The following is a 13,815-nucleotide window of genomic DNA, read 5'->3' on the forward strand; positions in this document are numbered from 1 at the left end:
TCTCCATGTGTTTTACAAAACTCTTGCAAAGATGTGGATATTCCTTGGCTCACTGTCAATGTGAGGCCATGAATTACAAGCAGTCCTGAGAGCTGCTTTACTGACACCTTAGAGCAGCCCACGTGCACTCCTCTGCAACCCTCCAGAACAAGGTCATTTGGGGAGGGGTTTGTCCAAACTTCAATGCCTTTGACCATTTTGGCAAAGATTTAACGTAACAAGAAATGTCAGAAAAAAGGCTTATTTGAATCAAAAAGAATTTCCATTTGCTGCAATCTTTTCTTCAAATGTGCACAACTTGACAGTAGAGGTAGTGGGTTTCCACTCTCTACTGATAAATTTATTTCAGTGGACAAACTTAAGACTTGAGGAACTGAATTGACAAGAAGTTCACTCCAAATATGATACAAGCAACAATGAGAGAAAGAATTACATATAGTGAGATTTCTTTATTGTCAAATTTAAACACTATCATCTTTCAATTTCTTAAACTTACTAAACTTCTTTGAAATAATCCTACACGTATAAGAAATATTCTACTGCTCAGTGCTAAAATAAACTACTGTTCAATACTAACTCAAATAATCCTAAAAAACTAATCCTCTAGTTTAAATGAGAAATCCAGGGTTCGCAAATTTCAGGAGGCTGAAGCAGGTGTCTGGTGCCAGTACTCCACTTACAGCTGGTCAAATTCAGAAATGCGGCTCTGAATATGGGCCAGCTTGTTGTGGAGGTACAGGCACCTGCTCTTCATTTCAGAGTAGCTGGGGCTACCCTGTGAAGGAGAAAGAAAAAGAAAATTAGGGCATGCAAACACTTCTGCAAAGCCTACACTCTGATGTCCTTTGCTTTAGAAAAGCCTTGAGGCAGACTCAGCAGTTACCACGGCCCTGCAGCTCTGGTGTCACACGTACCTGGTGTAACTGCTGATAATCTGCTAGGATTCGATGATGCAGTGCCTACAAGAGAAAAAAAATGAGGAGTATTTCACCACCACTATGAAATGCAAACGTTGGTAAAACACTAAATGTTCACTCAGTCTGACTCTAGACATTTTCTTCTCTGTCAGCCACCACTCTTCTGGGATGTTTGCAAAAACAAATCTCCCTCTCCCAGCACCACCCAAGATCTGCAATTAAGCCTCTCAACAGGCAACAGAAGGAGCCCATGCTCTAAGACTCTGCTTGGGACACCTCTCCCCTTACTGCTCCTTCGCAGACAGCTCAAAAAAGGCAGTTTGAGGCAAAAATCAGACCCAGCCCAAGCACTGTCTGACCATATATGCCAATTCTGCAGGTTGCCGTTGTTTCCCTGAGCAGCTCCAGGGAATCCAAAACACTGCTGTGATGATGAAGCACAGGCTTCATGGTTTTGTCCTTCTTTACCTGATAGGATTCAGAGCCTGGAGTCAGACACTTCCATTGCTCCTGAAACTGTCTGAACTTCTTCACGGTCTTGCCAATCAGAGAATGTAAATTCCGGTATTCTTCATACTCGGCATTGAAGTCATCCTTGTAGCGCTGGCGTTGCTCCAAGGAGACAATGGCTATGTATTTTCTAAGGGAAAAAATGAGGCCATTTTTCCATGAGTGAACTCTAGGAGAACATTCCAGTATGTTTCTAGTCCATAAAACACGTGTGTAATTTTACACCAAGCACTGGGTAATGTCAAACACAGACATCCAAGATTTGAGTCAGCTGCTCTGGGACTGACAGTTTCTACTTTCAAGCTCAGGCCCTTCAAGAGAAGGCATTCAGGGAACTCTAGGAATCTGCTACATTTCTAGTACACTTAGTTTCTAATAGTTTACATTGTGGAGGTTTTCTTCATTAGCAAGTGGAGCACACTTAGAAAACATTTGCCCTCATTTCAAACGTCAAAGGACAAACGAACCCAGCACCTTCAGGAAGAGGAGATACATTACGGAAGTATAACCTCTTCTTATGTAGGAAAAAACTTAATTTAGTCCAATTAACTTGTAAAATTACAACTGTAAAACATTTTCATAAGGGACTGCATTTATGCAGTTAAGAGTTTCAAAGAGCTGCACTTTCGAGCCACATTCTGGTCTAACAGCAAAGCAGAGTTAATGATAATATTTGATACTTCCAGCGGACAGCCGTTACATCACTCATCATGGAACTGAGGAATTTGTAATGCAGCCAACAAAAGCAAACTCTATATCAGCCTGAAACTAGAACTACTACCCAAACAGCATCTGCTTCTAAGGAGGACAAGACTCAATAAGGCTTAAAGCCACTGATGGTCATCAAAACTTCTTCATTCCCTTCTTCCTCAAGTATACAGGCATGAGGTTTATCATGCTCATGACACAAATCCAAGATGAAGTGGCACTGAAAACAACAGATGCCATTTCCCAACACTCTCACACCAATGCTTCTGCTCCTCTGAGCCTGTAGACCTATTTCTTTTTGGATGACAAAACCACCTTTCATATGGGAATAAACAATTCAAACCATCCTGAGATTAAAATTTACAAACAGTAAATCCTCAACAAAATGAAATTCAGTCCCAGGACAGACATCAGATTTTGCCAAGTATGCCTCCCAGACCAGATATACATAAATAGAAGGATAAGTTTGAAAAGAAAACTACAGATGCCTTGCAATATTTTGGGAGGCACCAGAGCAATGTGACTCAGGGCCCTGCCAGGCCTGCTCCAAAGGCCGCAGCTGCCCCAGAGCTGCAGGAGGCCTGACTGCCCTTGCCAACATCCCTGCTCTCACACAAGCCAGCAGCAAGTTCCAGTCTTTTATACCACACACACACACACACACACACACACACTTCTCCCTCCCCTCCTGCACTGCAACTTCAATGAGGGGATGCAGCAGCACTGCTGCAGCTGAGCCTGTGCAACTGCACTGCAGGAAGGGAGGGCCAGTCCAGGCCTAACCCACCTCGGTGTTCATCTCTGCTCTGAACCTTCCAGGCCCAACTAAACCTGCTCAAACTCACCCTTTCAGCACAGGAAAGAGCTTGACACTGCACCCCCTGGGAGTGGCAAGGCTGAATTGTTCTTTCACTCACCTCAGGTAGTCCGGTTGGTTGCTTGTTGCAGAGCATGTGGAAGCAATGGAAGTCTCTTTTCTTGCTCCTGCAGGAAAGCACAATTTTGGCACTCTTCATCATGAGATCATTAAAAGGCCGAAAGATCCCACTTGGAGAGTCTTGAAAAAGTCTTTCAGAGTGCTCTTCTCACAGCTAATTACTCACAAGAAGCAACAACTTTTAAAAATATAACAGAGAGGTTCTCCACAGTATACAGTCCTGAGAAGTAGACAGAGGGAATGGCCACTGTATTCTCAGGTTGTGCATTTCCAGTGTTAGCACCAGTTGAGCCTTTCTTATTTGAAGGCACGAGGTGGCATCTGCACAGCCATTCAAGTCATGCAGCAATAGATGCAGCTTCCAAAGACAACAGCTTGAGAAAAATCATCATCAAGGTTCCAAACAAGAAATATAGAAGAAATCAGAAATTCTTCTCATGCCATGTTTTTATCCCTACTTCCCTGCCAAATCCAAAGGCCCGAAGCTCCAATGAGTGTCTGCACTCTTGTCTGCAGGAAAGCCAATTCCATTCTATAGGGCTTACTGGCACTGAGGCTCTAATACCCTGCAGACAAAACCCAGTGCTCTTCATTAACGTGGCAGGATGAGGTTGGAAACAGCTCTGCACTTGGGAATTGCCCTTTGGCTCAGGGCAAAGGCATTTGGTAATGCCTTTTTCAAAGGCATTTGGGAAGCATAACCTTGCAGCCCTCTTTCCAAAGAAATGTTGAAGAATTACGATGATATTAAAAAGAGTTGACATAAGGAAAAGACAGCTGAAACAGGAAGGACCAATCAAGATCATGGTAATCTCTCTCTGCTTTCCATTTCAGGTCTTGTTCCAAGGATAGAAAGCCACAAGTTCCTTTACTTTCCTTATGAGCTTCCATTGGCCATTGTTTACACAAAGTAACCTTGTTAAAACTCAGCCATTCTTGACAATATTTAGGCAAAATCAGCTTCAATTCTTGAGGAAAGAGCTGTTGTGTGATGTTCCACTGGCTTTTCTTGATTTCAGTTGTATAGCAGAAGTATAAAAGGAAGTGTAATAGTGGTAATAAAACAGGACAGAAATACCAATAGTCATAGTATGTCCAATAACAACTTGGAAGACCAGTTTGCTGTGAGAATTTCATTTCCAAAAGTGCATTTACTCTCATGCCTCAGTCCACATGAAAGTTTCAGCCTATGCCCCAACTTCAAACATGGAAAAAATTTTTCCTTCACCAGCTGGGCAGAATTTGGGAACTGGCTCCTGAACAAAGCTGCTCACATGTGTTTAAAGATTGAAGCAGAAATCCTTCCAAAGACATCCCAAGGTTTGCAGGTACCGTGTCTATGTCCAGAAGAAATGTGGAAAGACCATCTCAAAGCACCTGTCTCCACAAGAACACCACCACTTGCAAGAGGCATCTGCACACTTCAAACCTGCCTCCAGGCTGAACCCAATAGGGAATTTGCAAGCTCAACCTCCAAAAGAGACAACCCACAGATTTAACAAAGCAACTGAACAGTGCCTTGTTGGGTGTGTCCCTGTCATCAGAAATCAAGTGTTCTTTATGCATTTCTGTTTAGCTTTTCCATGTTGTTTCCAATCTGTACCACTTCCACACCTTTTGAAGAATGAAATTCTACAGCTGGGATGGAGAGGAAACTGCCAGCGCAGTTCAAAGTAGAACTCCAGGAAAGCACAGCCCAGGATTTGTAGCTTTTGCAGTTTCCATGAAAAGGCTGAGTTCAATGAAAACAACCATGGAATCACTGAGATTTTATCAATATGTATCAGCAAACGAGTCTGCAATAAATGTGTGACAGGTTTCTGCCTTCAGCACGCAGTCTTGAAAACCTGCTGATGGAAAAAGTGCTGTCTCAGTCAACACTTGTCATTTTCCTAGATATCAGAGGATAGCAAAAACATCCATCATTCCCTTTGGCTTCTAGCATCTGGCTCTTCCTTTTACCAGATACTCCCAATAACGTTCCATTTCATATTCCTTTGTTCTTCATTGGTTTGTAGAGGGAGAATTTCTCAAAATCAAAGTACTTTTAGAGAAGGTTCCAGTAGCACAGGTTCTTGCCTTTGCATTTGTTGTCTTTTAAACCAAGAGTTACAATGTAATATAAGGGCAGAAAAGAAAAAGTTTCTGATTCATCATGACTATACAGCAGAGAGAATGGTAGAGCAGTCATGCACAGCAGTGCCTTCATGTATCCAGTGCCCACTTTCAATGCACCCTTTCCACAAGCTGCAAGAGCAGAATTAACTATTTCAGAATGCAGTCAAAGAAGGATGTTCCCATAAGATAAGCCATTACAACAGGAATTGGAGAGAAGCACAGACGGCAAGAAGAAAAGCGCTAAGACTTGACCTAGCAGAGCTGAAGGTTTGGAATTAGGACACAAGACAAAAACCTCCACAGTAGAGACCGTGAGTAAGGAAAATCAGTGCTTGCCTGGCTTCTAGCCCAAGATGTGGGGACAGCTGTGACCACCCTGTGGATACTCCAATCTTGGACAGTATAAAGATGGCACCTCCAGAGAGACCTGGGGATCCCCACCACAGACAAGACCATGGGTGGAGAAGGAGAGACTGGGCAACACAGAGTCCATGTGGTGATGGTATCTCCCCACTTAATGTCTCTCTATTCCCCTCACCCTGCCTCTCCTCTTATTACTTTCTATCTCCCTAGTTTGCATTTCCTCTTCAATAACATTTTTACTATTGACTGTGGAAAAGAGTCATACTTGCACCTTCATTTGGGCACAAGTCTCTCCTAATAACCAAATCTTTACACGACAGTGATCCACACAGGAGTCAGGAACACCAGCACATCAATACCTTCATTGAAATCCAAGCGGTGCCACTGCTTCAGCCTCCCCAATTCATTTTTCTCCCCGTTTGAATTGGGGATCTCCTTCTGCTCCCTGGCAGTTGCTGGGATTTTGGAACTCTGAAATTTCTCCGTTGGCTGCACCACATGAGTGCAGGGGGAAATGGAGCCAGCACTTGGAGACATGTCCAAAGGGAAAAGAGATGTGGAGGGCAGAAGGCAGGAAGAAAAGTGGCCACCAGCTGCTGGCTGGACATGACTGGGCTGGTGGTCAATTCTCCTCTTCTTGCTTGTCACAGGACTGGTAATGTCAGAAGCCAGAGGCCGTTTCTGCAACAATAACAAAATAATTCATTCATTCACTGTTGATCAGGATCATCTTTTGCTCTCGTTCTGAAAAAGCAGCATTTCTGATTGGGTAGAGTTTGAACATTCATCTTTCTACACAAAGAAGAGCATTCAAACCCAGAAGTATGGCAGGTAAATACCAGGTCTGTCTCATTCCCACTTTCCCATCTTAGCACTCAGCAAGTCCTACTTCAAGTCTGTAGCTAAAAAGCTTTGGGAGAAAGACATTCCCTTCAAGAGCTCCATCAAAGGCTTCCCTAAAAGGGAAGGTCCTGAACATTCCCATCACAGCTTTTACAGCAGCATCAAGTAAGCTAAAATTTACCATACAGTCTAGAATGTTCAAAATGAACAAAATACCTGAGCATCTCTCTCAGAAGGCCCTGGAGATGTCACTTGGCTTGTGTTGGTGGTGTTCTGAGACGGAGCTGATTTTCTGTATGGATGGGCCAATATTTCATGTTAAAAAAACCTAAAGATCCACTGTCGAAATTCGTTCCTTGCAGGGAAAACAGAGTCCTTCAGTGACAGGACTCAAGGAAAAAGCATGAAGCTGAGTTGGGGGAGTTTTAGGCAGGATATCAGGAAAACATTCATGGCCCAGAAGGTGCTGGAGCACTGCAACAGGCTCCCCAGGCCAGTGGTCACTGCAGGAGGCTTCGAGAAGAGACTGGACAACACTCTTGGGCACCTGGTGTGATTCTTGTGGTATCCTGTGCAGAGCCAGGATCCTGGCAGGTCCCTGCTACTTCACCATACTCTAACAATCACAGCTTCATTAACCAGGGACGTTTTTTTTTCCTATGTCTGAAAGACTGAACTTACCCAGAAAGGATTAACTTCAAATTCTGTCTGTCTATTTCAGTGTAGCCAGGCCAATCAGTCTGAAGGGTTTGAAAGAGATGTTCCTTCAGACTGAAGGAATTATCCTTTGCATTCCACTTGGCTACCTACAGGCAGATATGTAGGAAAACAAATCTTTATTATGCTTGCTACATGCAAACTACAGAAATAGGATTGGTCTTGAACAGCTGCTTGGCAGAACCCAGTTTCAACTAAATTATGTCTTTTAGTACAGAGCTTGATTATTCCTCTATCACATGAGTTTTAAGCCATATTACTGTTTTCACCAATTGGAAACAAGCAAGGATCTCTCATCATATCTAGCAAGAGTTTCTTTGAATACAACACTGAGGGTTACAATGTGTAAGGAGAGGGGACCAGGCCCAGAGTCCCTTATCATGTGGCTGAGGCAGGGCTCATTTCAGCAAAGTCCTGCCATGAGAAGGCAATGCACATGCCTTGCTGTATTTCTTTGAAAAGAAATTAGGTTCATATCTTCCTCAAGACACATACAAAGTCTAATCAAAAAGATAAAATTAGGTAGTAAAACCTCAAGACCTCTGATATCAAAAGTGTTGGTTAAGACTTCATCTGCTGACAGCTGCTCAGAGTTACATAGAAAAGCCCTTTGAAAAACCTTCATCATTTTTTTTCCTAGGTAAAGAGGAAATGTTCCTATTTGGTATATCACTATTGGCGGCATTCAGAAACAGCCTAGGAGAACAGGGAATATATTAAAAGGAAGGAAAGAACCAATGCATCTTTCCATGCATGTGTATCCTATGGTGGGCTATAATAAGGAAATTCCAGTGCAGTTCAGAGGAGCAACTTCAATGCATGTGCATCCTATTGTTGGCTGTAATAACAAAATAGCCATGGAATTCAGAGGAGCACTGGAGAATTAACTGAATAAAAGCCTTCCAAGGAATATGGAGATTTAATTCACATGACAGCAAATAAACCCTCTGCTCAAAGTTTGGCTACCATCTTTATCATGGAGGATGTGCCTGGAACACCCTGGGAAGGCAATCCCCACAGATCCTGAAACAGCCACCAACTCTGTTCAAAAGAAACACTGGCCTCTGCAGTTCCTGACCGCCTCTGCTCTGGACAACTCCCAAGAAATTTTATGTGCCACCACAAACCATTTCACACAATGAGGGAACCCCTGTGAAGTTACTCCATGAAGCAGTTAAACAGTGCACGGAAAAGAAAAAGAATGGAATAAGGCATGAGAAGCAACAAGATTACAAAGTGTTACCCATTGCCAGCAATTCTAGGAATACAACAATGCCCCAATTTTTTATAGTTTTCTTTCTTTTTGTCACATGGACCTGCAGCTTGACACCTCTGGATGAAGCCAATGGAAGAATTGAAGAGGGAGAATTCCCTAACTTGTTCATAGGTATCTAATTTAAAGAGACAGAATTTAAAGTGACTATTAGGAACAAAAGAATAGAGTGGTGGAAATAATGCTGGCACAAACTCCACAATCTCACCTGCTGAAGGATCTTTGCAAGGCTGCCCTTGTCCTTTTGCATGACTCCATCTCTCTGCAAGCGAGCAAGCAACTCTGGCTTCTTGTAAGCCCTCAGAGCAAGTAAATGAATCACCCTGTCTCTGTAGGGTCGCCGATAAACAGCACTGCAAGGATTCTGTTCACTCCCTGCAGGCTTCACGAGCTTTGTCCTCTTCTCCTCAGGGGAAGGGCATGAAGCGTTTGGTTTGGCTCTTCTCACATCTGCTGGTTTTCCCAAAGGAAAGGAAAAGAGAAAAAGAAGTCTCAAATGGTAAGTTGGCAGAAGGGAAAAGCGTTGATTGAAAATGATGATGGAAATCTTGGAGACGGAGCTGCACTTGTGTATCCTTGTGGATCCCTTTGAATTCACATATTCTCTGACTCTGTGACAAGGCCCAGTCCCTAACTGGTACTGTATGGAGCATGTTGCAAAGGCACCCTGTACCATACCAGCAACCAGACCTGTGTCATCTGAATTTCTCTCTGCCAGCCCAAAGCAAAATTGCCACCAGGTTCCACAGCTGACTCAATACTGCCAGTCCTCACATGCCAGGTATTCAAGGTTAAATATCCCCTTAGGATCTATGTAGACCACCACCAAGAATCACACAAATCATCAATCACATGTGAAACAAAGCATCCCCAATGAGAAATTTAGAAGTTGAGTTTTGTCTCTCCAAAAGGCCACTTTGGTGCTGCCTTAAAATGCTCTGCACGAGGCTAAGGCAGAGCAAGAGCTGCACTCGCAGGGGCAGGGATGTCCCTGCAGGCAGGTGACTGCAGCCACAGCCAGGTCAGAGCCTGTTTTGCTCAGGGCAGCTGGCTGTGCCTGCCTCAGCTCCCTGCTGCAGGCAGCACCACTGAGTGCCTGGAAGGGGAATGTGCACCTGGTGTCTGCCCGGAGCCAGGCTCCTTGGGGAAACTGCACTCAGAACAGGTTAATACAAATGGCATCACCTAAGCACATTGTGCTTTGAGAGGAATGTTGGAATCTATCGGTAAGATGAAATCAATATCTTCCTTTCAATTTCCTTGGAAAGAACCCAGTGTAGTATTGTGGTAACATTCACCTATTACTGACCAAGGGAAATAATTATATCAAGCATATTTTTCCCATATTGGCGTTATGAAATTCTCTATGCGACTTCCTAAAGCGCATTTTCTTTCAATTTCCCAGTTTGATTTAATGGATAATGACAGTGCCTAGGTGTTCCAAAACCAAAATCTTAGCTACCAAGTCTGTGAATTTAAGTGCATATGGTGGTCCAAACCTTGACCTCCTTGTGCCTAATTGCAACCCAGCACGCAGTATGGGAACAAGGAAGGACTGGCAGGCTTTCTCAGAGGAAAACAAACCAGTGCCTAAATGCAGTGATAAGAGACTGCAAGGCTGACCTGAGGGCAAACCACCTCCGGGCTAAGAAATCTGAACACAAGAGATCCCTGTCCCAGGAATATGCTGCAAAAATGAATGACCACGTTGAAAATCTTACAGACATTGAGCAAAAGATGAAAGGCAGCCATACCTCCAAGTGGGTTACATGATTTCACATCCTCTGTACTTCCATTGTGCAACACCTTGCTGTCATTTGGCTAAAGAAGAAAGCAATTGTCTGTAAAAACTTCAGCCTTCTCTCCATCACTACTGATCTACTAGGCCCTTCATTTTAAACATGACCTGTAATTGCAAAGGTTTGCTGTCACATCACCAAAAAGGGCTGCTTTGACACAGTTCTCCCTCTGAAAGTAGCCAGCTACAAAAGTGCCCTGAGAGAGCCACTCTCACTCAGCCTCTAATGCAGCCAAGCCTTGGAGTAGCCAGTCATCCTTTCCCAATTGCTGGAATTTATAGGCACAGGCTTCCCTTGAATGCCAGTGCCTGAGTACAATTGACCTGGCCAGCTTGCCTTAGCTAACAATCCTGGTGATAGTGGTTCACAAAACAATCAAGAATTCAGGGCATGACCAGCACTGGGATTTATTGGGCACTATGGAAGCACATCACAGAGTCAGCACTGAGAAGAATTTCATCTGCACAATCTGAATTTCAACATGCATGTAAACCCTTTCACTGTTCTTTATCTCTAGATGCAATTTTTTGCATAGATGTGAAATGGAAACCATTTATCCTAAGTTAGAAAGATGTAATGAAATTTGAGTTTCTTGGCTGAACCCATCATTTTGTAGAGAATATGTCATATTCCATTGAAACTCAAAAAACACTAAAATGTTTATCAGCCTAAAAAAAGTTTTTAATAGAAATAACTACAACTTCATTCTGAAGGTAAAATTGGCTGAGATAAAATCTAAACTGCTATGATAAATGTACTGAAAAATGTGGACTAATTACCATGAGAAGAGAGATATCTATAACAAATAGAAGATAGAATATTAATTAATGGAATAGTAATTTTGACTCAAAGAGGATTATTATTTACTTTCATTGGTGAAAATGTATCCATAACTGGAAAATCTTTGAAAACAGGGTATATGTGGCTGGAGTTCTCTACTACGCATCACAGCAAGAACTACAGTAATATATCCTGCTAATAATAGAAAATACTGTAAGAGAGTTTTCTATATCCAGACCTGTTCCATGAGTTTAGTACAAACAATGGACCATGAGAAATACTTGCATTTTGGCCATGAGCAATGCCCAGAGCATGAATTTCCTGAGTGTCACAGCATGGAGAATATCTGCCTTCCACTGGCACATCCTCTCTGTTATCCCTGAGGGCCACTTCCATCAGAGAACCTCCCAGTTCAACAGACACCTCCTCTGTGCCATCCCTGTGAGTCGCTTCCCCCCGGGCAGCTGCCTCAAAGGGCCCTTGGAGCACCAGAGGGGCCCCAGCCCTGCCCAACAGGTCCCGCGGGCTCAGCAGCACCTGACACCAACACCATGGCCAAGCCCCCACCCGCTGCCAACCCGCAGAGCCCCACACCTGCCCCTCACCTGCTGCTCCTGGCACCTCTGGCTCACCCTGACGGGCATGGCAGTGCTGGTGGGGGCCCTGCGGGACGCAGTGCGGATTGGGGCCCTGCGGAATTCACTGGATCCTGCCCAGGCCCGCAGCTCCGCCATCCCGCTCTGCCTCGGCTGCTCCCGCTCCCACACACACACTGATCCTTCTGAAAATCTGAAAAGTGTAAAATATTTCTTAGGAAAATGTGTTCCTGGACATTTGGCCTTTGTAGCTTCCAAGGCTCATCAACAAGAAGGGAGATGATTCCCATGAAACAAGAAGCAGCCAACAAGCTGGAAGTGATGGCCATGCCATGGAAATGCAGGTGACTTCTTGGCTGAATTGCCTTGTGGAGGTGCAGGGCCTGACAGGCTTCAGTGACCTCAGACACAGGGCAGGTCAGCAAGGTTTGGGAAGAAGGATGCAACACTCATGATGGTGGACACAAAGAATACAGAATTTTGGCCACAAGCACATTTGGACAAACCCCCCACAAAAAGGAACAAACTGATAAAGGCAGTGCATCAACTCTACTGAATCAGCTCCAGCAGGGTAAAAGGCCATTCCAGTAAGAGCAGACCATGGCCACCCACTTAAGAAACCTCTCTCTAAGAAGAAGGGAGTGACTGAGCATGCAGACTAATGAGCATGAGAAGTGAGAGGATCATTACCCAGCAGCAGACAGAATACTCCTTATGAAGAGAACTAGGGAAAATGCAATCAGTGAACACTAATTTCTGTCTTTGCTCAAATGTATAAATACTCAAACATTCTGGGTTCTTGTGCTGCTGAATTTGTGAATTTGTCCCTGAGCCCCCCTGCCTGCACAGAACTGTAAATAATTACCTCCACTCAGTGGGTGGATCGGGCTCTTGAACAACGGGTGCTGGAATCAGCCAAGGTGGAACAACACTCGCTGTGGCTCTGACACCCCCGCTCTCGCTGCAGCCGCCGAAGGCTCTGAGCGCTCCTGCCCTGTGCCGGTGACAATGGCCACGTGTCCTTGGAAACGGGGAGTTCCATGTGCCAGGCTGGCCGGGATGTCACTGAGAAGCAGGACGTGACACAGTGGGGGCAGAGGGATTTCACAATGGGCACAGGTAGGGAATGCCCCGCCCTGTCCCATCACTGGCTCTGCTCATTTCCAAGTGCAGAAAGGGGCACCCCACCAACCCCAGCAGCTTCTGCTGTGCAAACCAGGGCTAATGAAGTGTTTCTGCACCAAAGTGCTGCACTTGGCTCTCTCTGAGGCAAAGGAGCAGCTCAACACCTCTAACCAGGGCAGCAAGGTGCAGCCCTGACAGCTCTGGGCCATCCTGTCGTGGGCCCTTCAGTCTGTGAGGCTTCCAGCACGCACACGCTCTCTCAAATATCATCTCTTTGACACAATGCCCCGGCCTTTTCTCATCCCAGCCTCCTCAATAGAAACAAGCCAGCAGCATGCCCAGGCCCCCAGGTGCTCTGCAGGAGGAGCTGACGTGGAAAGGCCAGGGAGGACCATGAACACAATTACAGTTGGCTGACAGCTGTGCTGACTGCAGGTGGCCATTGAAATTACTGACGCACCTGGAAAAACATTTCATACTCCGCTTACTATCATTTGACTTTCATTTTCCCCACACCCAAGCTTACTCCTGATTTTAATCTGTTGGCATTAAAATCTCTTGTCTAGTCATTACAGGGAGAGGGAATTAAAGCATGTCATTGAAATTAGGTTTAATATTACCATGCCAAGATCATTTCCCATGTCACTAATTTTTTTCTTTTTCTTCAGGATCATGTCCATATCTGCCCATGTCTCATCTGGCTGCCAAACTCACAATGAGAGTGTAGTTTGGGGGCAGAAATGTAGGAAGCACACTAAAACATCAGAACTAACATGCATAAAAAAGCTGTGTACTTTTTCGGGAATTAATGGATTGCATTTTAATGGATCCCCAGTTAAGGACTGTTGGAAAAGCCTTTGTATGAACCATGAAATGAATCGAAAGAGATGTTTCCCTCAACTGTGGACTGTCCATATCTTAAAAAGTCATTGATGGCAGCCCCTGCTCTGGAGTTAACAGATTTGAGTCATCCCTTTGCACTGTTCATACATGAAAGCCTTTGCCTTGCACAGTCACCACATATTTATCTCAAAGACTCGGAATGCAGGAAAGAACCCTGTAGAAAGGAGCATATTTCTTAAAAGAATATCTAAACATTGTCTCCCAATTTCTCTTTAAGATTCATGTA

The 13,815-nt window shown here is 44.4% G+C and overlaps 1 protein-coding gene across 1 annotated transcript; it reads right to left on the minus strand.

Annotated features, from left to right (window-relative positions):
- Positions 1 to 676: 676 nt before the first annotated feature.
- ELL2 (elongation factor for RNA polymerase II 2) lies at positions 677 to 11,699 on the minus strand. Its single transcript, XM_058043813.1, has 6 exons — positions 11,571 to 11,699; positions 8,595 to 8,792; positions 7,078 to 7,202; positions 1,386 to 1,557; positions 915 to 959; positions 677 to 775 (listed from the first exon to the last, which is right to left on the minus strand). Exons 1-6 carry the CDS (start codon positions 11,697 to 11,699, stop codon positions 677 to 679), a joined length of 768 nt encoding a protein of 255 aa, XP_057899796.1.
- Positions 11,700 to 13,815: the final 2,116 nt, after the last annotated feature.

This window comes from Melospiza georgiana, chromosome Z (genome assembly GCF_028018845.1).
Source record: "Melospiza georgiana isolate bMelGeo1 chromosome Z, bMelGeo1.pri, whole genome shotgun sequence".
Classification (NCBI taxonomy): domain Eukaryota; kingdom Metazoa; phylum Chordata; class Aves; order Passeriformes; family Passerellidae; genus Melospiza; species Melospiza georgiana.